General features: G+C 33.5%; 4 protein-coding genes across 4 annotated transcripts; 2 read left to right on the top strand and 2 right to left on the bottom strand.

Moving 5' to 3' along the window:
- Positions 1–730: 730 nt before the first annotated feature.
- Positions 731–3,229, top strand: LOC131626891 (heat shock cognate 70 kDa protein 2-like). The gene is made up of 2 exons (XM_058897729.1): positions 731–1,157; positions 1,301–3,229. Exons 1-2 carry the CDS (start codon positions 944–946, stop codon positions 3,028–3,030), a joined length of 1,944 nt encoding a protein of 647 aa, XP_058753712.1. The 5' UTR covers positions 731–943; the 3' UTR covers positions 3,031–3,229.
- A 1,597-nt stretch (positions 3,230–4,826) lies between these two features.
- Positions 4,827–6,558, top strand: LOC131626892 (uncharacterized). Its single transcript, XM_058897730.1, has 2 exons — positions 4,827–5,664; positions 5,840–6,558. The coding sequence occupies exons 1-2, from the start codon at positions 5,445–5,447 to the stop codon at positions 6,022–6,024; spliced, it is 405 nt and encodes a 134-aa protein (XP_058753713.1). The 5' UTR covers positions 4,827–5,444; the 3' UTR covers positions 6,025–6,558.
- Positions 6,559–16,416: 9,858 nt separating this feature from the next.
- LOC131626864 (protein FAR1-RELATED SEQUENCE 5-like) lies at positions 16,417–17,662 on the bottom strand. The gene is made up of 3 exons (XM_058897702.1): positions 16,888–17,662; positions 16,682–16,744; positions 16,417–16,593 (listed from the first exon to the last, which is right to left on the bottom strand). The coding sequence occupies exons 1-2, from the start codon at positions 17,596–17,598 to the stop codon at positions 16,724–16,726; spliced, it is 732 nt and encodes a 243-aa protein (XP_058753685.1). The 5' UTR covers positions 17,599–17,662; the 3' UTR covers positions 16,417–16,593; positions 16,682–16,723.
- A 36-nt stretch (positions 17,663–17,698) lies between these two features.
- On the bottom strand, positions 17,699–22,128 carry LOC131626876 (protein FAR1-RELATED SEQUENCE 5-like). Its single transcript, XM_058897712.1, has 5 exons — positions 21,828–22,128; positions 19,260–19,279; positions 18,819–19,146; positions 17,847–18,707; positions 17,699–17,706 (listed from the first exon to the last, which is right to left on the bottom strand). The coding sequence occupies exons 1-5, from the start codon at positions 22,126–22,128 to the stop codon at positions 17,699–17,701; spliced, it is 1,518 nt and encodes a 505-aa protein (XP_058753695.1).
- Between the last annotated feature and the right edge of the window lie 384 nt (positions 22,129–22,512).

Below are 22,512 nucleotides of genomic sequence, written 5' to 3'. Positions count from 1 at the left end.
GAAAAAAAATCTAGAGTGTTATATTTATTTTTCTAAAAACAGATAAAAATACATACCCAACATTTTGAAATACACTATCAATTTTCATTTGCACTACTAAATTTTTTATTCGCTTTTTTTAATTAAATTTTAACGAAAATAATTTGTCATTATAAAATATGTGGGAAAACAAGTATAAGTGGGGAGGGTGTTAGGATAAATCATAAATGTAAAAAATCCTACCTTATATCAAAGTCCAATCCACATTTGATATAAGGCCTACCTTATATCAAATTCCAATCCACATTTGATATAAGGCCCAAACAATTATAATTAATGGATTTTAGTGTACAATAAACCTAGGCCGTCAAAATTCTCTTCTAACATAGTTAATTAAAACCAATAAAATAAAAAAATTATTAATTCTAACATAGTTAATTAAAACCAATAAATTTTTTTTGTTAATAAAAATAAAAATATAACATGTTAAAAAATATTATAAAGTTTTGTGGATAAACAATAAAACAAATAAATAAATGAAATAGTTACTTGGATAAATAATAATACTATGTGAATATAAAAATCATGAAGTTATGCCTAATTTAAATATTTTAACTAACTATATATAAATATATAATATATAAATATATTAATTGATTAAATCCATTAAATCCAACCCTTGATTTGATTTAGAAAAGCACAAGCGTTGATTTTGGGTATCTTAAGTTTTCGGACTAAGAAAGAAGAATCCGGAACCAACCAGAAGCAGAAAACGCGTAAAAGTGTTTCGGTCTCCGTTTCAAATATCCCATTCCAACGTAACATAAGGAACATTCCAGAACCCTAAATTCCTGTATAAAAATCAAATCAAACACTCCCATTCTACAAAAACTCATTCACAAATTATAACTTCGAAACCCTAACAGACTAAACCAAACTCTATTGTTCAAAAATCTGTTCGACGATGGCCGGAAAAGGAGAAGGTCCAGCTATTGGAATCGATCTCGGTACAACATACTCCTGCGTTGGAGTATGGCAGCACGATAGGGTCGAGATCATTGCCAATGATCAAGGAAACCGTACGACGCCGTCTTATGTCGCTTTTACCGATAGTGAAAGGTTGATCGGTGATGCCGCTAAGAATCAAGTCGCCATGAACCCCATTAACACCGTCTTCGGTAAGATCTCTAACTTTTGCATGCGTGATTTTTATATAAATTATTTATTTTAAAAATTTTAGTGAAAAAACATATAATTTTGTTTTATGAATTTTAGTAGTTAGTGTACTAATTGGTGATTTTGGATTTGTTTGCTTAAATAGATGCAAAGCGTTTGATTGGAAGGAGAGTTTCTGATGCTTCTGTACAGAGTGATATGAAGCTCTGGCCATTCAAGGTTATTGCTGGACCCGGTGAAAAGCCTATGATTGTTGTTAACTATAAAGGTGAGGAGAAGCAATTTGCTGCTGAGGAAATTTCCTCTATGGTGCTTATTAAGATGCGTGAGATTGCCGAGGCTTATCTTGGTTCTACCGTGAAGAATGCTGTTGTTACTGTTCCTGCTTACTTTAATGATTCTCAACGTCAAGCTACAAAGGATGCTGGTGCCATTGCTGGTTTGAATGTGTTGAGGATTATCAATGAGCCAACTGCAGCAGCTATTGCTTATGGGCTTGATAAGAAGGCTACAAGTGTTGGTGAGAAGAATGTGTTGATTTTTGATTTGGGTGGTGGTACTTTTGATGTGTCACTTCTTACTATTGAAGAGGGTATTTTTGAAGTTAAGGCCACTGCTGGTGATACTCATCTTGGTGGTGAAGATTTTGATAACAGATTGGTTAATCATTTTGTTCAAGAGTTTAAGAGGAAGAATAAGAAGGATATTAGTGGTAACCCTAGGGCGTTGAGGAGGTTGAGAACTGCTTGTGAGAGAGCGAAGAGAACTCTCTCATCAACTGCACAGACAACCATTGAGATTGATTCTTTGTATGAGGGTGTTGATTTTTACACAACAATTACTCGTGCTAGGTTTGAGGAACTTAACATGGATTTATTCAGGAAGTGTATGGAGCCTGTGGAGAAGTGTTTGAGGGATGCTAAGATGGATAAGAGCACAGTTCATGATGTTGTTCTTGTAGGTGGTTCCACTAGGATTCCCAAAGTTCAGCAGCTTTTGCAAGACTTCTTCAATGGGAAGGAGCTTTGCAAGAGTATCAACCCAGACGAGGCTGTTGCTTATGGTGCTGCTGTCCAAGCTGCTATCTTGAGTGGTGAAGGAAATGAGAAGGTTCAGGATTTGTTGCTTTTGGATGTTACTCCATTGTCTCAAGGTTTGGAGACTGCAGGAGGTGTCATGACTGTATTGATTCCAAGGAACACAACAATCCCAACCAAGAAGGAGCAAGTTTTCTCTACTTATTCCGACAATCAACCTGGTGTTTTGATCCAAGTATATGAAGGTGAGAGAGCTAGGACCAAAGACAACAACTTGTTGGGCAAATTTGAGCTATCTGGCATTCCTCCAGCTCCTCGTGGTGTTCCTCAAATCACTGTCTGCTTCGACATTGATGCCAATGGTATCTTGAATGTCTCTGCCGAGGACAAAACAACAGGACAGAAGAACAAAATCACTATTACAAACGACAAAGGTAGGCTCTCAAAGGAGGAGATTGAGAAGATGGTTGAGGAAGCAGAGAAATACAAGGCAGAAGACGAGGAACACAAGAAGAAGGTTGATGCAAAGAATGCTTTGGAAAACTATGCTTACAACATGAGGAACACAATTAAGGATGAGAAGATTGCTTCAAAGCTTACACCTGATGACAAGAAAAAGATTGAAGATGCAATTGATGCTTCAATTACTTGGTTGGATAATAACCAATTGGCAGAGGCAGATGAGTTTGAAGATAAGATGAAGGAACTTGAAAGCCTTTGCAATCCAATAATTGCTAAGATGTATCAAGGTGGAGCTGCTCCTGACATGGGTGGGGATGATGATGAAGTTCCTCCAGCTGCCGGTGGTGCTGGTCCTAAGATTGAAGAAGTGGATTAAGTTTGTTTGTTTAGGTACTTTTGTTTTAATTAATTGGTCAGTGTTTTAGGGATTTCCTTTCTGATAATGGGATGTTATGTTGAATATAGGTGTTGTGTTTTTGTCAAATCTTGAATTGTTTATCTCAATTATAATTGGGATGATAAGTTATTTGTATGAATTCTATTTTAAATCCGAAGGAAGAAATTTTACTGGCCAACTCGATCCTTTAATTTTTAATCGTTAAACTTTTACTAAATTTGTTCTTTTTGATTTATTATATTGGATGGTATTTTTATTGGAGAATACTTAGATATAATTTCTTAGGTGTGGTTTGTATTATTTTCTAATGAAAATATGACAGGGGTATAATTTCCTATTACTGTGCAAATTTTTTCTATTTTTATATTTTAAATGATGTTTAAGTACACTTGTCATAAATCATACCTAAAAAATTGTAGGTAAGTTTTCTCCTTTTTCATTTGGCTTCCCTAATCAGAAATTAATCAACTGTTTTATTTTCAAGTATTTTGTAACATAGAAAAAATTTACATACAACCACATTTTTCGGTTAAGTCAGTCTAGGGTGAGGGCTCAATTAAGTCCCTCACCGGTGAAACCCCTAAAAATAACCATAAGATTAAATGAATGCTTGAGATTTAATAAAATAAATTTGAGAACATGTAAAATTAATTATAGAGAATTTTGTTTCCACAGTGTAAAAATATTTTTTACTGTGTCAAAAATATTTACTTTTGTACGAATTGTGTTTCGTACCTATCTAAAACATCTCTCCACCTCTCCATGTTTCTCATTAAAGTCTCAATTTTTTTCCTTTATTTTTTCCGGCAGCGGTAGAAGTAAAGCAGACTATGTCCAATTTCCATGGTTTGATGCTTGGTGTTTTATAAAGCTGTACCAAATTCTTAATCCCAAATTCTCACTCCTCTCTCTCTCTCTCAGTCGCTTTCTTCTTTTATGGTTCGTACATAAACATAGATACACAAATCTCTTCTTCTCTTTTCTATTCTTGGGGACAAACCCTCTCCGTTGACAATTTAAAGAGAGATTAGGAACCAAATCTTTTCTGTTGAGCTTTTTCGCAGAATATTTTCGTTTCTCACCAGCCACCGCTAGCTGCCAGGTACTATGCTTATCAAAAAAAAAGCTGCCAGGTACTACACACTCTGTTTTTGCTACTTGTTCATTGATTATCATTTTTAACCTAGTTTTTGTTTTCATTTCAATCTGGGAAATTATGAGCTCCTTAAAGTAAAGACATTAAGAGTTGATATTTTAAAATTCTTATGATTTGTTATAGATTTAGAATTTGATTTGAAAATTTTATTAGTAAATAAAGCTTGTAAATGACAAAGGTATCAACAGTTTTCAGAAAAATATAGAGGGTTAAACTTGGTAGATTTTATTTGAGTAACATTTTAGTTATAATTTATTATTATCTTACGGGGACCATAATATGGTCATCTGTTCAGAATTTTCAGATAGTTAGAATTTTCAGCCTATTGTCTTGAGAAACACAAGCATCCTATTGATTTAATGTCTCATAATCTAGGTGTTTTTTGCATTAGATCTGTGTCACCTTTAATTATTGTCATTTTGGCCAACATTTGTTTTATGGGCTTTCCCTTGTGTGAGCTTTGTGTGTCTTATGAGTAAGAATTTGATTTGTTAAATAGTAATTAATAGGATTTGTAGTGACCAAATGATAACCACTTGTGTGTTTCACAGCTGGAGCTTGAGCAGAAAGCTAGAACTCTGCACAAAGATATCATGAAGATGTAAGTCGAATATCAATATTGTGCCGTGTAATAAATCCTTTTTTCCCTATTGTTAAGATATAGCTGAATATAATCCAAAGTGAAGTTACGTGGAATCTAGCATGTCAACATGAGCTATGCATCATGAAATTCAACAAGTGCAAAATCTCACTATTTTCCAGCATTCATAAAACTTACTACTATACAAGCATAAAATTTACATTTGCATAATTTTGAATTTTACTTGAGCATGTGCCAGGAGACGGTAAATCTATAAATCATTCTGAAAATTTAAAATACGCCCCCCTTCAATCCTTTATCCCCAACACTTCATTTATCTAATGACTTATTAACATTATTGAACATTTCTGATTCCTTTAGAATATAAAAGAACCTCTGGTCTATCATATTTTGTTACAGATATTTGTCTCTTTATATGGCAGTGGATCTCAAGAGAGATAGCAGTGTTGCGAAATTGTATTGATCTGGAAAATGAAAAGGGATGGAGGAGAGAATATCCTTTCATGACATTTTTGATAATATTACGTCATATTAGAATCTATAATCCAAAATGTTCTGAATTGTTCCCTAATTTAGTGCTGACAATTTGTGCCTTAACCATATTTTCATACACTTGCTCAATACATAGATCGAAAAATGAAGCTGGAATCTCCATCAGAACAATTACGTTTATTGAGTGAAATTCCAAAAGTAATTTCAGAAATGGTTGATACCAGAGAAGACTCCTCCAAAGAAGATAAGCTTGAGCAAAATGATTTGTCAGAATTAGCCATTGGCGAGAATTGTAGCTCTTTTGAACAATACTCCATACATGATAGTTTTGCTCGATGTCTGGATAAGCAAACAAATGTTGTAGGTCTGTCAGGCTTTCCTATCTAAACTCTCTCTGCTTTCATAAATATCTATTACATGCTTATAACTACTTCAATTTTTAAACATTTTTTACATTGTGTTCATGACATTGCATCTGTTGTTATCTTTACATTCTTGTCATGTTGTGATTTATCATTTAATCAAGATCCTCTCTACAGTGACGACTCAGGAGCCAAATATACTGGTTGGTGTTAATAGCCCTATAGTACAACAGTTGAGTTATAGCGCCAAGATATGGAAAGGTATATTCCAAGAAAGGGAAGATAGGAACACATGGAAGAGACTTGGGGCTAGAGAAGGTATATTCCAGGAAAAAGAAGATAGGAACACGGAAAAAACTTAGGGAAGGTTATGCTTTTTAGATATTGAGTGGGGCCAGGAAGAATATAAGACGGGAGGTGGTTGTGAAGAGGGCTTGGACATGGTTTTTTATGGAAGGCAAGATGCATTTTGGTTTAATGGAATCGGCTTTGGGCCTAGTTAGGCAGGAAGTTGGCATTTATCTGCTGCTGCTTCTGATTTTGTTATGCTTGTTTCCATTTTCTACTCATGTACTCTGATATCTCAGTATCAGTTCAATATAATGTAGCCTTTTAATTTTTTACTATGCAGTAAAGGATCAATATAATCCAAGGGTGATATTTTATTATTTCTGTTATTATATTTGATTGACTATATCCTTGTATGCACTCCTTGTGCTATTTGTTAATATATCTTTTGGCTTTTTCAACAAAAAAATATCATTTCATTTTGTTCATTGAATATTAAAATGTTTTTTCTAAGACGAATTTCATCATTAAGAATTCTTCTTTGAGAATGTCCTTGCCAGCAATTGTAAGCAAGATCCTATAAAAAAAAACTCACATTATGAAGTAGTAAACACTTGCTCTCCAAAGCCATGTTGACATTTATAATACTGACATGGCAAAAGTACAAAGCCCATGTTTGAAATTTCTAATTTCAAGAGCATCGATCAACAAGTATGCCATGCAGTTTATATATTGTTTCTTATTCAGAAGTTACTTATCTTTCTTGTAAATAAAGTTTAGATATTATGTGATAGATTTATAGATAGAAAATAAGACATGATTAACACTTGCATCATTACTATCATAATTTCAATGTATTTCATTTTCAAAAGTAGACACGAATAAGTTTAGAGTTTACTAAGTAATGAGCAACAAGAACCACATCTTATACTATAATTATGAGGTTAAATTAACTGCCTCAATATTTAACTCCAATAGAAATCTCTATAGGCTTCTTACAGAAATGCTTGTTTAGATAAGTAAATTTGAACTCAATCAATTAAAAATTTAAAATGTTATGTTTGGTCCTTTTAAGCTAGGAAGGAACAGAAGTTAAGGAAACAGTAAGTAGAATAATTGTAAAATACCATTAGGAGTACTCAAAGTGTTTATAAAATTTGCAACAAAAACTTATGTCTCGGATAAGCACAACATGGAATAATTTGCGACATCTGTTCTTCTTTGCCTTTTATTAAATAATCTTAATCATTAAGTGCCTCCAAGACAGTAGACAAAATATTACACAAAAGAAAAGATTTTCAGCTTTATGAGTGAGGACACCTCAAGTTCACTTGATTTGGTGAAAGTGTTTAATTTGAAAGGAAATGGGATTCCAATTTCTTACTAGTGGAAAGATAGGAAAGCTGTTGTGAATAATTATTTTTCTGGTTCAGCAGAGTGGCAACTTTTATTGACAAGATACAGACTTTGGCAATTTCTCGTCCATGCTGTGGATGCCGAGGAACAATTATATTAACAATATCAGTTTGCAGCTGCACTGGGACAGTGTGAACTCCGTGGATGCCGAGGAACAATTATATTAACAATATCAGTTTGCAGCTGCACTGGGACAGTGTGAACTCCTAATATTTTTTTGTATGAGGTTTTTGTGGCTCTGATTCAATGTTTGTTACTCTAATTAATTAGTTATAAGGTTGGCTACAAACCATAGACACCAAAGATGTGAGATGCTTAATTTCCTGGTTAAGAAAAAAGAAGCTGAAATCGAAGACATGTGCAAGACTCACTATGAGGAATTCATTCTCGCAGTTGATGAGCTTCGTGGCGTGTTGGTGATGCTGAAGAGCTAAAGAGTGAACTCCAGAGTGATAATTTCAAGCTGCAACAAGTTGGAACACCCCTTCTTGTCAAACTTGAGGAGCTTCTTGAATCTTATTCTGTCAAGAAGAATGTGACGGAAGCTATTAAGATGTCGATGAACTGTATTCAGGTGTTGGAGCAAGTCTTGTCATTTTAAACTACTACCGACTGCATACGGTCAACTCAATGAAAAACGTACTTCATATTATTGCATGTGCATCATAATTCAAATTGAAGTCCATCAAATACTATTGAATTGGATTATCTTGGAGTACATTCACATTATAAGAGAATGGAGAGCTACTGCTCTCTATAAGGGCGTGGTCTTATGGTAGATTGGCAGTTAGACTCAATCTAGCTGTAAACCTTCCCTTTCAATCAAATAATACAGATCTTGTTTTCAATAATTCTCTTTGTTTTTCATATTACAATTCCCAATCCCTATCAGCAACTAATAAGAAATGTGCAAGCTGTTTCTGGTGGCAGTAATTTGCTGTATGTGTTAGTCGTGAAGCGAGATTCAATTGACTTACGATAACTATCGTTTAGTAGCGACTTCAAATTTCATGTTAAACAATGGAGTTACTTACAAAAATTTAGAAACACAAGAAAAAACTTTATTACTTGAAAGAACAATAAAATAGAATAAACGGAACCGCCTCATTAAAAACCTTATAATAAAAGGAAAAGAGTGCGGTGTAAAACGACAATAAAAGATCTAAGGAAAATGATTGAATAAAAGCACAACCAAAAGGGTCATCCAAACTAACTTAAGTCTAACACTAATTGAAATTTTTTGATGTTTAGACATCATTCAGTCTGCCAAGCTTTTTCAGCCATAACCATCAAGCTGTCTTTATATTCATTGTGGTCACCTAACAGCAAATCAATAGCCACTTTCATTCTGACAACATCTTCATTCATCTGTCAAAATTAATTGATAATATTAGTACCAAGACAAATATTTAATATTCCAAAATTAATTGACCATGTTATATCTTAAATATACCCACCGTGACATGAATGTTTGGTGTGAACGATGAACCCATTGCTAGCCATTCTAAAACCCACACCGCAGAGTATTGGCTGGTTATTCAAAATGAACAATTATCACATAAGATGAAAAAGTGTTTTATATATAGAAAATAAATACACAATAGTTAAAATAAATTGAATATTTTGGTACCAAAAGCCTTCTGAAACAAGTCCTACAGGGTCAGCGATATCCCAATTATCTTTGTGTTGTGCTTGAAATAGATAGTTGGGAGGAAGGTAATTAATTTGCACCATAGTCTCCACCATTTGAGTGATAACTTGCCACTACAAAATTCAATTGGTAAACAAAATATGTTAATAGATTAGTGGAAGATTCAAATACAAATCATCACATGTACATTACCATTTCTTTAATGGTATCTTGTCTAGGGATTATATTTCTTTCTTCAAAGCCCGGATCCAAATGATACAAAATCTGGTCTTGGACAGAGGCAACCATCAGAAACCAATTTCCAACACAATCTTAAATTGGTAGATAAATCTAACAAAAATAAAGGACGAGTAAGAAAGTCAAATGGCTTCACAGTATATTTAAGATAGAAGTAATGCATTATGATACCAAACTCATACATGCTTTAGAGTCTCAAAATGGGGCATCCAATTCTTTGCATACTCAGTAACCAGTTCTTCAATTTTTTTACCATCATATACGTCTCTCTACCAAACATATGAAAAGAATTATTTTAAAAACTAGTTTGCTCACCATAATCAAGCATATTGTTAAATTATTGTCATTAACGAATACATACCACAAACGATGGGGGAAGTGACCATATAGATGGGAATGCAACGTTCCTCTCAATCCAAGTTGTCTTAAGAGACATTATGTGAATGATCTGCAATCAGTAAACAAAATTATTTCAATGAAGTCGGGATTATTTTAAAAGTTTGATAATTCTGCAATCAGAAAGTACCTCAGTGTCAATTATCCTTCCAGGACACAGAGTCTGAAAGTTCTTTCTTAAGCATGTTATGGTTTCAATCTTGAACAATTCTTCACTGGATCCATGAACATATTAAATATATAAGTTGGTGTCATTAAATGTTATCATTCTTAGCATGAAAAACATAATATGAAACTTGTTCTTCTATAGGTTTAAGTTTCATTTCTTGGGTGGTTACGAAGTTGGTCTCAACAAGCTGTTAACAACTAATTGGTTACACATCCAAAGTAAAAAAGGGTTGATTGATGCTCACCTTAGACATCATCTTTTTCCCTTTAATCTCTAATTTTGGAACTTTTAATTGTCTCTCATTGGGCAAAGCTGTGAAAGGTAATCTCCTTGACGTTGTTGCTTTCGATGAAGTTGCAAAGGACGACAATTTCTTTGACGCCGATGCTTGATTCCTTATTGGAGACAGCTTGTTTTTCATCTATGACAGGTTTAATAATGTTAGAATAAAAACAATCAATTAAACAGAAACTCATTATAGGTTGATTTTCTACCTTAGGCATAGATGAATGCTTAATGTTATTGTCAAGTTTGTTGTTTGTGTCATCATCTGATGTTAACATAATAATATTGTTAACATCATCTTCCCATGAATATTTTGAACGTTTAAACGGCGACTTAGGCGACTTAGCAACACGTTTTTGTTTTAAAGTTGGAGTTCCGCTTCTTTTAGACAGTGGTGCAGGACTTTGGCTCAAATTCTTTGGCTTATCCAACTTGGTGTCCACGATGACAATTTTGGACAATATGATGTTAATCATGGTATGCATCTCATTAATTTTAGCCTCCTGAACCTGCATGATTTTCTTTTATTAAGAACAATGTGGAGTTAAATAAATTTGGTTGAAGAAACAAAATACATCAGATGTATACCTCAAGGCGGTTCATGGCATCATCGACAAAGGTTCTTAAACCATGCAGAATTTTCAGTATTTCACGAGAGTGACTCTGAATCTCCTGCATCATATAAGTGATAACATGTCATAAAATGAAAATTGAAAAAGTAAAATCAGAAATAAATGAGGAGAACGCAACAAGAGATGAGGATTACATCATCTGTCGCAGGTTTTTGATTTGTGAGAGGTAAAGTTCCCTTAGTAGCACCATTAATAGTCATGTCTCTAACTTTTGTTATAATGTGTATGTCAATACAGAGTAAGGAGCCGAGACATATGGTTTTTGAAAGGTAAGGGTTTTATAAGAAAACGAAAGTATTCAAGTTCAACTATTTTTGCAGAAAAATAAGGGAAGTGGTACGTGTTGTGTGAGGAATTCAGTTAAGCAGTCCATAGGGTTTGAAAACGGTAAGAAGTGATAATAACAAGTTATATGGTTCCCATAAAAATAGGAGAAGTTAGGAAAGACAGGGACTGAGTTCTATCCCTGCTATCATTGTTTTCTTTTTTGTTTTGTTTTTCTTTTTTGTTTCTTCAAAATTAATAGGTTTTATGTGTAACGTTTTTTTTTACCTAATTAGACTAAAAAGGTTTTATATATCATGATTTTGATTTTTATATAAAATAAGTGAAATAAATTTTAGGTTAATTTACATTTTTAGTCCCTCTATTATTATGGTCGGTCTTGCCTAATGAGACTACATACAACTTAATACTTACAATATCGATCATTAAGATATTCTAATCCTACTTAATTAGACTAAATATGACTAAAGAATCATGATTTTAATGTTTCATATGACGAGTCTTACCTAATATGAGACTACATATGACGTAATAACCCTAATTAAGATAGTACATATGACGAGTCTATTTAATCTTATCTAATTAGATTACGCACGACTAAAGATTTTTCTTGTGCTTCTAAATTTTTGTAAGTAACTCCATTGCTTAACATGAAATTTTAAGTCGTTACTAAATGATAGTTATCGTAAGTTGATTGAATCTCGCTTCACGACATACACATACATCAATTTACCTATTTAATTTTGATGATTAAGATGCTCATTCTTATTTAATTAGGCTAAGTACAACTTTATACTTATAATATCGACGATTCAGATATCCTAAATATTTGGATGATACATATGTCCAGTCTGCCAAATTAGACTAAGTGCAGCTTAATATTATCTTCGTGCATTTATATAAGACAAATCACTTTTTAGGTTCATTGAGTAATTAACGTATCTAGTCTATAAACCGACCAAATACATTGATTATTTAATGAACCTAAAAAGTGAATTGCCTGTAATATAGATGAATGAAGGTAAAAAAAATTATTTTGATGATCCTCGTGTTTAATCTTATCTAATTAGATTACGCACGACTAAAAAAATTTAACTTTGATGATTCGAATTTCCACTCTTTCCTAGCAAGACAACATGTGACTTAATAGTCCTAATTACGACGAACCATATGTCCAATCTTATCTAAATAGATTACTTGGAATGCAATTATGAAGCTCCCTCTGCTTTTAAAAATGGATGAATTTAAATTTGGGGGATGGAAACTCATCTTTTTGGTTTTCAAATTGGTATGGGGTTGGGAAATCAGTAGAGCAAGTTTCTCCGTGGATATCCTTGTCCTGGAAATGCTAGTGAATTATATTTACTTGGACGAGAGTTGAAGCTTCAATTTATTATATACTAAGTTTCCTCTATGTGGATATCTTTTTTTTTAGCCTCCAACAAAGATTTTGAATAGCTAAACGGAAAGTTGGCCACATTGTTGCACTTTACTCAAGCATGATTCAAAGCTGCAACTTTTGTTGATGGATTTTTTAAACATTATATGAACTCTTAATTGCTACTTTTTGTCATCAAACCTTCTATGTCAATAGGTTGAAGCTCGCCTAGTTATTCTCGCAATTTTTGAATGATCAAAAAGAACTATGCTTTTGGGATGTAATGCTACACTACAATGCCTTTGTCCAACACTCTTTGACTCAAATATGGCTCTAATCCTATGAAAACGCCCAACACTCTTTGACTCAACAAGTGACGAGGGAATAAGTTACTTATGGAATTATCGTCGAAGTATTTTAAGTTTGCACAATGTTAGCTGGAGATTTCGATTGTTGAATATGCTTTTTGAAGAATTAAGGTTCGAAAAGAGAATGGCTTTCGATGGCCATTTTCGAGAATGTTATTTATGATGAAGATTCCTAAAATTGAAGCTGGATCGAGATAGGTTGTCTTCGGGACTTAAATGGTTTTCTGAAATACAAGAGTGCTGAAACTTGAAGTATTTCGATGCATTCTCACAAAGAACACGTTGCCACGTATCGAATGCGATTCAGGCGGGAGGTTTTGAATTTTGAAATATTCTGTGTAAACCAACGAGGACAGATGGCACCCCAGGGATTCAAAACACATGCATGTGGGCAACGTGGCTTTTCGTTAGCGTAGGACCGTTAGGGTCGAATTAGTATAAATAAGGGTCTTAGTATCAGGATCCAGGGTATTCATTTTGTACAAATCACTAACAAATCACTCAAGTATCATGTTTGTATTTTCATTACAAAATCAAAGTACCTTTCAATTTCCTTTACTTTTCGCCCAGTCTTTTCTTTAATTTAAGTTTTCTTTACTTTTTCGTCTAGTTTTTCCATTCCCGCAGTTTACATTTATTTCATATTCCTGTTGAAGTATTACTTATGTTTATTTTATAGCAAATTTACTTTTTGCTGCATGTTTCTTTAGTTTATTTCGCAAGTTATTTACACATTCACACTATAACTAAGTTTTGAAGCAAATCAAAAGACCAAGAGAATATGAACCAAATCATCTTGAAAGACAACTCTTTGACACATGTCCTAGGATCAATCTAGTCGATCCTGCGAGTAACCAAAGTATATTTATAATTTGGAGGACTAGCGGTTGTTTACCAGAAATCACCGTAAACACACAGCGGACAGCTTAAATGAATCGCTTAGATCAAAATAAATTTGTCATGAAATATAAATGGTATGCATCATATTTGAATGAATTGCATTAGCCTAATGGTTAGAATGTCATGTGAGCATTAAGAGGGACTAAGTTCAATCCCTTCTGCTATAATGTTTTTTCTTTTTTTTGTTTTTGTAAAATTAATAGGTTTTATGAATAAAGGTTTCTTTACCTAATTAGACTAAATAGGTTTTTTGAATCATGAATATGATTTTTATATAAAACGTCTGAAATAAATTTTATTATTTTTAAAAGATATTTACGAAAGATGATCCATTTTCATTTATTAACTAATTAAGATAAGTACAACTTAACAATTTCAATTTCGATGATTAAGATGCTCATTCTTATTTAATTAGGCTAAGTACAACTTAATACTTACAATATCGACGTTTCAGATCCTAATTCTACTTAATTAGACTAAATATGACTAAAGAGTCGTGATTTTAATGTTTCATATGACCAGTCTTACCTAATATGAGACTACACATGACGTAATAACCCTAATTAAAACAATACATATTATATAAACTCTTACTCGAACAAAACCTTATATCCAATATTACCTATTTAGAGGGTGGTTTGAGGTGGTTACGAAGTTGGTCTATAATCTTATGTGAATTCTCGGTAATCAATTAACCAAATTTGCAAATAATTATTTTAAAAGTATTGGCTTAGTAAGTCTACAATCATTTAACGCACCTCCATATTATTCTTCCAGGACTTAAAAATTACAAAAATTTCCGCTTGCATGTAAGGGTTTCAAACATGAACAATTTTTCACTGAATTCATAAAAAATATAACAAATGTATCTGGTACCTTTAATTATTAACTTGAAATTAGAAAATAAATATTTTTTCAAAATTTATACTTGACATTATTGTTAGCATGAAAAACATAATATGAAAGTAATATATGGCCTACATTATGATATTATATTTTTGTTAACAATATATAAAACATTCTATCCAGTATATTAACGGTAGAAAATGTTGGTTCAGTTGGCAATTGGCCAATTATGTTCATGAATCTATAAACTATAAATATTTTATGTGTTCGAACCATACCAGGGTTAGTTTTTTAATTCATTTTATTTTTATTATTGTTAGTAACTGTTCGACCCATACCACTACTCTTTTTCCACAACTCCTTCTTTTTCTCCTCCACCTAACACCCTTAATTCATTTGTTTTGACTCCTTCTTTTCCACGACTCTTCTTTTTCTCCTCCACCCTGTTCCCCCATAATCCACAACACCCTTAATTTTCTGCAATAAATGGCCATTACCATGTTGTTTTATGGTATATATTAACATCCTAATTCAATATTAAACCACAGGGCCGGCCCTGGGCCTGGGCAAGCAGGCCCACAGCCCAGGGCCTCAAAAAAAAGAGGGCCTCAAATTTTTTTAGTATGGACTTTAGGAATTATACTGTAAAATCATGTTATGTATTTTATTTTGAAACCTTGAATTGTGTGTTGTTTACGGCGCAGTGGTAATGAGACTCTGAAGCTAAGTTGAAGTTTCAGGTTCGATCCTTAATGCTCTGCGTTTTGTGATTTTAATTGTTTACTTTTATAAAATGCCAAATTTGAAACAAATTGAAGTATTGAACCTACGCCATGTGAGTTGAGAAACGCAAATTAACCGTGATGGCTAACTGCTATTATTTATTATATATATAATATTAAACTTTTTTATTTAAATTTTAGATAATAAATATTTTTTATAATTAAATATTCAAAAGTTTATTATATAATTAAATTATAAGAAATACTATGATATAATTATTAGTGGTTTGATTTTGTTTATAAAAATATACATTTGTTAAATTTTATTTATAATAATATATTTAAAAAATTGGATAGTAGTGTTATTTTTAATTAATTCTTATATATATAAATTAAATTAATAAGTTTAAAACATCTTGATTTGATTTAAGTTAGTCTCACCTATCGCTTTATTTATAAAGTATTATAAATTTTTAATTAATTCAACTCTATTCATATTACATCAATTGTAATAAGTTTTGACGGTTTACCAAAGTGTTACAAAACAACTAAAAAAAATATTTCTATTATTACTTACAACTTCCACTTTTCTAATATCGAAAAAAGAAGAAAGTCGTAAACAAACTTAATTCAAACGGCGTTTTTTTTAATAAAAAGATATATTATTAAATTTATTTTATAATAATATATTAAAAAAAGAAGTAATATTAGTATTATTTATAATTAAATCTTTTAATTAATTGTTTATTTTTTTAAGGGTCCATTTTTTATATTTGCCCCGGGCCTCTAGAAAGTCAGGACCGGCCTTGATCGTACCATAAAATACAGATGCTGGAGCTTTCCCCTGCAATTTTGCTTAATTATATCAACCTCGACACACCCACCGATCAACTCCACAGCGAGACCAATTGGAACTGCAATGGAGCTAAAAACCAGAATCCGACACAAAAACCAGGGCCTGTTAAGAAAGCTATGCCTGGAACTTACTCGGGAACTCGTTTATGCGACATACAGCGGTAATACATAACTGTAATGGGACCAAGATATATCTTATCCAATCTTACGTTAATCCAAATCAGATCAACAATCAATTTAATAGAATAAAATTTAACTTATTAAGTACATGAGTAGTCCACACTACAAATGCAGGTATAACCAAGCTAACAGATCAAATGCTATCAGATAGAAAAGGCACAACTGAAATACGTAACTATCATCAAGTGGGGAACAAATACATCATCCATGCAACAAAATATTTTAATAAAAACAAACAGAAAAGAAATGAATTGAGATCCAATAGCCAGTGAAAGAATTCTACGAATTTCTTGAATCATCTTGCATGACCAATTTTAACATTCCTGTCAAGAATTAAAAGAAGATAATATCAATAGTTCACATCGCAATTGCATATGTATCCAAATAATTACTATATTTAAGTTAACTTACGAGGTGCATCCGTTTTCACACTTATAGATGCGCTTTTACAATTCAATCAAGATCGTTATGCAACTGCAAGTACCACAGATGTTTATAACAGTGGGTTATATATATATATATATATATATATATATATATATATATATATATATATATATATATATATATATATATATACGATACCATTAAATAGCAACATTAAAGAAATTTCTTACAGAGTCATCACTGAATTCAATGTTGTGAAAATCTCCGAGTGACGAATTTTTCATGTTAGCATTATGTCGAGGAAATGAACATGTTTGCTTGTTATGGCCAAATTTTCCGCAAATAGAACACTGAGTCCGCTTCCTTTTTTTCTGACGTGATGAAGAATCGCCAGCGCATCCTTTAGTTCTAGCTAGAGCAGGATCCTTCAGTGTCTCCTGGACAAGTTCACTTGAATTTGTGGGTCCATCATCATGTAAGCCCCTTTTTGCTTCCATTTTTCGGATATCAGCAGCAGCCTGTTTCATATGATCATCGAAATCTTCACCATTCTCACTTACTAATTTGCTCAAACGCATATATCGAAACATAAGAGTAGAATATCTCGACGACTTGTGTGAATCCCAATATTTTGGAAGATGCTTATTTGTTCTACATATCTCTTCCTTCCCGTTCTTTGTCCACCGATCTGCCACCAGAGACTTTGGCAATTCTGCGACATCTAAAAATATCAATAGTGCAATAATATGTTCACACGGGAGGCCAAATGATTCCATCTTCTTGCAAGAACATTTAAACACGTCATCATCAGGATAGAATGATACGTTCCACTCCCTTTTTGACGCTTGGTACTTGCGAACTGTGTATATAAAGCATGTATAAGTTTGATTGCATGTTGCCACAACCATCTCTGCAGACTTTGCAAGAATATCACGAAACATAAAGAATATTTCCTTAGTAAATAACTTGCCAGCGCAACGCTCCAAGCTTTGGAATCTCGTTTGTAGCACACGGTCTCCGTAATTTGATGCAAGGTCATCTTTAACCTCCTTATAACGCATGTAATTAAGGCACCGATGAAAATGTAATAAAAAATCAATCAAATTATATCGTGAGTGAAGAAACTTTCCCATTTCTGAATGTAACCCCTCACACCGGGAGGTAGTTCTGAACCCGGCAAAAAATTTGCCATGTATATGCGCTGTAGCCCACATATTTCTCTTTGCATACAGTTCAGTAACCCACTTGTTGTCATGCAACCCAAATGTGTCAATCATGTCAGTCCACTTGCGCCGAAACTCACCCAAGTCATAGTCACCCAACATGCATTTCCTAAACTGACCAACAAATTCAGGAACTCCAATGTTAGACATTGCATTGCGAATTAGATGCCAAGCACACAACCTATGATAAGCATTCGGAAACACCCTTTTTATAGCTTTCTTCATTGCAAGATCGCCATCAGTAATGACAGATATAGGCGACTTACCTGACATTGCTTCCAAAATTTGTTCAAGAACCCACACATATGTTTCTTCTTTTTCATTTGCAACAATGGCACCACCAAATATAATATTATGATTATGGTTATTAACTCCGGAAAACACCACTAAAGGGCAATGGTATTTGTTCGTCCCATATGTTGCATCAAATGCCAACACATTGCCAAAAACTTTGAAATTCATTTGGCTTATACCATCGCACCAAAAAAGGTGTTCAAGCCTACCTTCTCCATCAACAGTGTGGCGATAAAACATCATCGGGTCATCAGATGCCAGTCCATGAAGATAGTGCAAAGCATTTTTACCATCACATCGTTGCAAAAGGCGTTGCTTTCCTATCTGATTATATATATCTTTCCTACGAAACCCTATTTTTTCATACCCTCCTGATTGGTTGGCACACGAACCATAGAATTGAGACGGTCTTATACCAACCTTCAACATGTCGTTCATCTGCATTATATCTGAATCTTCCATTTTTCGATGTGAAGCTAGCATTCCATGGTACTCTTCATGTAAAAGATCATGGTTGTGCCAATCGTTAAAAACTGTTATCCACCAACATTGTGAGAACATATCTATATGCACTCAAAATTTTGCTTCACATCCACACCGAGTATCAGGTTTACGCTCACGCTTGCGATTTTCTATTATTAAACCTCTATCCTCCCTAAACCCTTGTCTGTGACAAACAAATATCCGCTCTAATGTTTCTCCTTTCTTGCTTCGAAGGATATTGCTCTTGCAAACTGCAAACCCGTTCATTTTAGCATACTGGTTGTAGAACGCATAAGCCATGTCCAGACTTGAAAATTGAATTTTTCTTGTCTCATGGGGACTTAGTCTTTTCAAGTCCATACTAAGAATATCCTCCATACTATCAATATTTATAATATTTTCAATGGATTCTCCATCCTCAGCACTAATATCATCAATAGTAGTCTCACCTGTTTCATCAACCACTTCCGTTGACACATCTTTTAGTCCCTATCACAATAAACAACATAGTTTTAACATAAGTACTAAAGTACACTAATAAGAAGATTTAAAATTTTCTCCTTTTACCTCCATACCACCTATAACTATTCGATAAATGGTACTGTTGTTCTTTCTCTATTTCCTGCACCAAATATGTCATCCATGTTATTTTCATAACAAAAATTACTAATAAGTATACTCAAGCAGTCTTGGCTAACTAAATAATAACTTTAGAAGAACAAAACTTTATAAGCACCTCAACAAATATTCTACAATCAAACTTGGATCAAAAATTAACAAGTGAGGAGCCAAAGTCACCTATTTACAACAGGTCATTATTGGCAAATCCGAGCAGACAAATCAAAACAACATAGACTATATTGAGGAGCAATGTTTAACATCTATAAAGCAATACAAAGTTACTAGAATTATTTAGCAGGATACGGTCTAGGAAAGAAATTTAAATACTCTCAGCAAATAAACACACATATCGTTGGTCTAGGAAAGAAATTTAAATACTCTCAATAAATAATCACATATAATTGGTTATTCACAGAAAAAAGAACACAAACATCAGACATAAGACTACAAGCTTCACGCAAAAGAACAAACTCGAATTCGACATCAAACGACTGTCGTAAACAATTCAGCAAGAAAATGACCTAAAATTGAGTTCGGTAACAATATTAGCTTGATCGATGCTGCAAGCATATAATCAATCAAAGAAAATATGAAGAAGTGAAAACTCACCGATTAAAATTGGATTATTGAGAATTTGACTAAGAGTGACGTGGCTCTCGCAGTAATAAATAGGTTGTGTTGCAACGGTGGTTCTCACAACGGTAGATAGGCTGTGTCGCAGTGGTGACTCTCGGGCGGTAAATAAGTTAGGTTGCGGTGGTGGATCTCGTGGCGGTGATAAAACTGTGTTGCAGCGGTCGTTCTCGCAATGTTAAATATGTTGTGTTGAAGTGAAAATTAGTTGTGGTGTGGAAGAAGAGGAATGGTTGCGGTGTGGAAGAAGAGTTGTGGTGTTTCTCTTTCCAAACGGCGACGGCGGAAAAATTCAAACTGGAAAGTGAGAAACATGGAGAGACTTAAACTATATAATGACATAGAATGTACGAAACATACTAGTGAATAGTAGGAAAAGTAAAAATATTTTTTTACGGTGTGTAAAAAAAATCCCCTACAATTAATTTAACATGTTCTTAAATTTATTTTATTAAATCTCAAGCATTTATTTAATCTTATGGTTATTTTTAGGGGTTTCACCGGTGAGGGACTTAATTGAGCCCTCACCCTAAACTTAACCACATTTTTCATAAGATATTTGCACATGTTCTCCATAAATTAATTTTACCTATTTATTTATTATTTGTTTAATTAATTTAACTATTTAATAATTTTTTTATCTAATTACTTATTAGTAAAAAAATAATAAAAAACACATTCTCAATAGTAAAAAAGTAGCACATTCTCTACTATTATTTATGCCTAAGTGTGGTTAAAAAAAACATTCTCAGTGCACCCATAACATTTAGGCGCATTATCGAAATGACAGTTTTGCCCTCGTGTTTTTGTAGATGGATCTTTGGAAATACCTTTTTTTGTTTACGTTTATTTTGTTCCGTAGATGCACCTACGGTAAACACCCATAATTTTTTAAATTAACACCTTTCGTAGATGTATCTACGGTAAACACTCATAATTTTTCAAATTAACACCTTCTGTAGATGCATCTAGGGAAGCTTTCCTGTTTGTTTTTACATCAGAAGTAGTGCAGTAGCTAGTAGTAGATTGAAAATGAAAAAATGTATAAACACATAAAGACATAAAGTAAGATTTGACAAAAAAAGATTATATTGCAATGTTATAGTGTATATATTACACTTTGAAACTACACAAATACATTAAAAGAGCTATTGCGGCTAAATCTATTGGAGGTTCTAATCTTGACTTTTCGGCATTTGATTCCTTCTTCGTGTTGTTCAACTTTTAAAATCGTGCATCCTATCCACAAAATGGTCCGGCCACGTATCGGCAACGTCGGTGTGATAAAGTGCCCATTCCGGTGAAGTAGGTGGTATGGGACATCCCGGTTTCAAGTAAACTTGTACAAAATGACGCGATTTGGCGAGTCATCCAACACATATAATACGATCAATTGGATTTGTAGGAGATGTCGTGCTGAGCGGGAAAAAGGTTTCTGAAAAACCGTAACGCGTCAAGAATTAAGAAGGAGTACCGTCGAGAAAGTGTTGAACAACTTTATCGAATCCGGATGAGTCCAAAAAATATCTCGGACCGTAACCTCATCATCGCAATTTGTGTACCGCATACATATTTGTTATCATCCAGCATTTTCAACAATTGTTGCATCTCGTTCCTATCACCCCTAACCGCCTTATTATTGCGGTACCGTTGATTATACACTTGCCTTATGTTTGATATGTTGTCGGGTTCCTTCCTTTTCAATGTGGCAAGTATATTTTTCGGTTGGACAAAATTCAAGGACATGTCTTAAATAGATGCCATCTCAACCGGATTGAGCCAACATGCCATAGGGTGGCTTTGTAATTTTGTGCACAATTCATGGTTATGCAAACCACAAATAACAGAGCTTCTCCACTTCATGCTAGCCAACATATAACAACAGATTTTAAATGGACACTCGCATTTTCTAGTACCTGTGTCGTCTTTTCTAAACTTCTTTAGAGGAGGATTATATTTCCCGCTTCTCTCGCACAACATTGTAACAAACGGATTTCTTCTTGCGGTATCATTATTTGATCTTCCGATTACCACGCCAAATCCAAGGTCAATTGCTTTCCGACGAATCCATGTTAGCATGCTTTCACGATCATCAAGGTCGTGCTTGCTAATAAAGTCACCTCTGACATCTACCACCTTTGCGACCACCTCATCGATACTCGCACTAACATCGACTAAAGAAGATAATTTACTTGAAATATTATCTGTGTGCACCATACCTATTTTGCCAAACATAACACAGAATTACAAAATGCTGGAAAAAACTTGCAGGGACTATTCCGTAGATCCATCTACGGAAGTGTTCTTCCTCAACACGTTTTGTATATCCATCTACGGAAGCTACGTTACATTATTGTACAAAAAATGATTGATAATGTGAACAATGTAGTTGGTGAAAGTGAGTATTTACCTGAAATTCAGACTCTTCTAGCTCCCTTTAATTTGTTGCATCAAAAAGTTTGAGTCTTGGAGTGATATAAAGTATTGATGAAGTAGGGTTTTTAGGGTGTGGAGTATGTGGTGTTTGAAGAAATGAAACAATGGAAGGAGTGATCATGCTGGTTCAAACTATATAAGACACTTCCGTAGATGCATCTGCGG

This window comes from Vicia villosa, unplaced genomic scaffold, assembly GCF_029867415.1.
Source record: "Vicia villosa cultivar HV-30 ecotype Madison, WI unplaced genomic scaffold, Vvil1.0 ctg.000327F_1_1, whole genome shotgun sequence".
NCBI lineage: Eukaryota > Viridiplantae > Streptophyta > Magnoliopsida > Fabales > Fabaceae > Vicia > Vicia villosa.
Note: the sequence above shows the minus strand (reverse complement) of the source record. Positions and strands in the feature narration are given on the sequence as shown.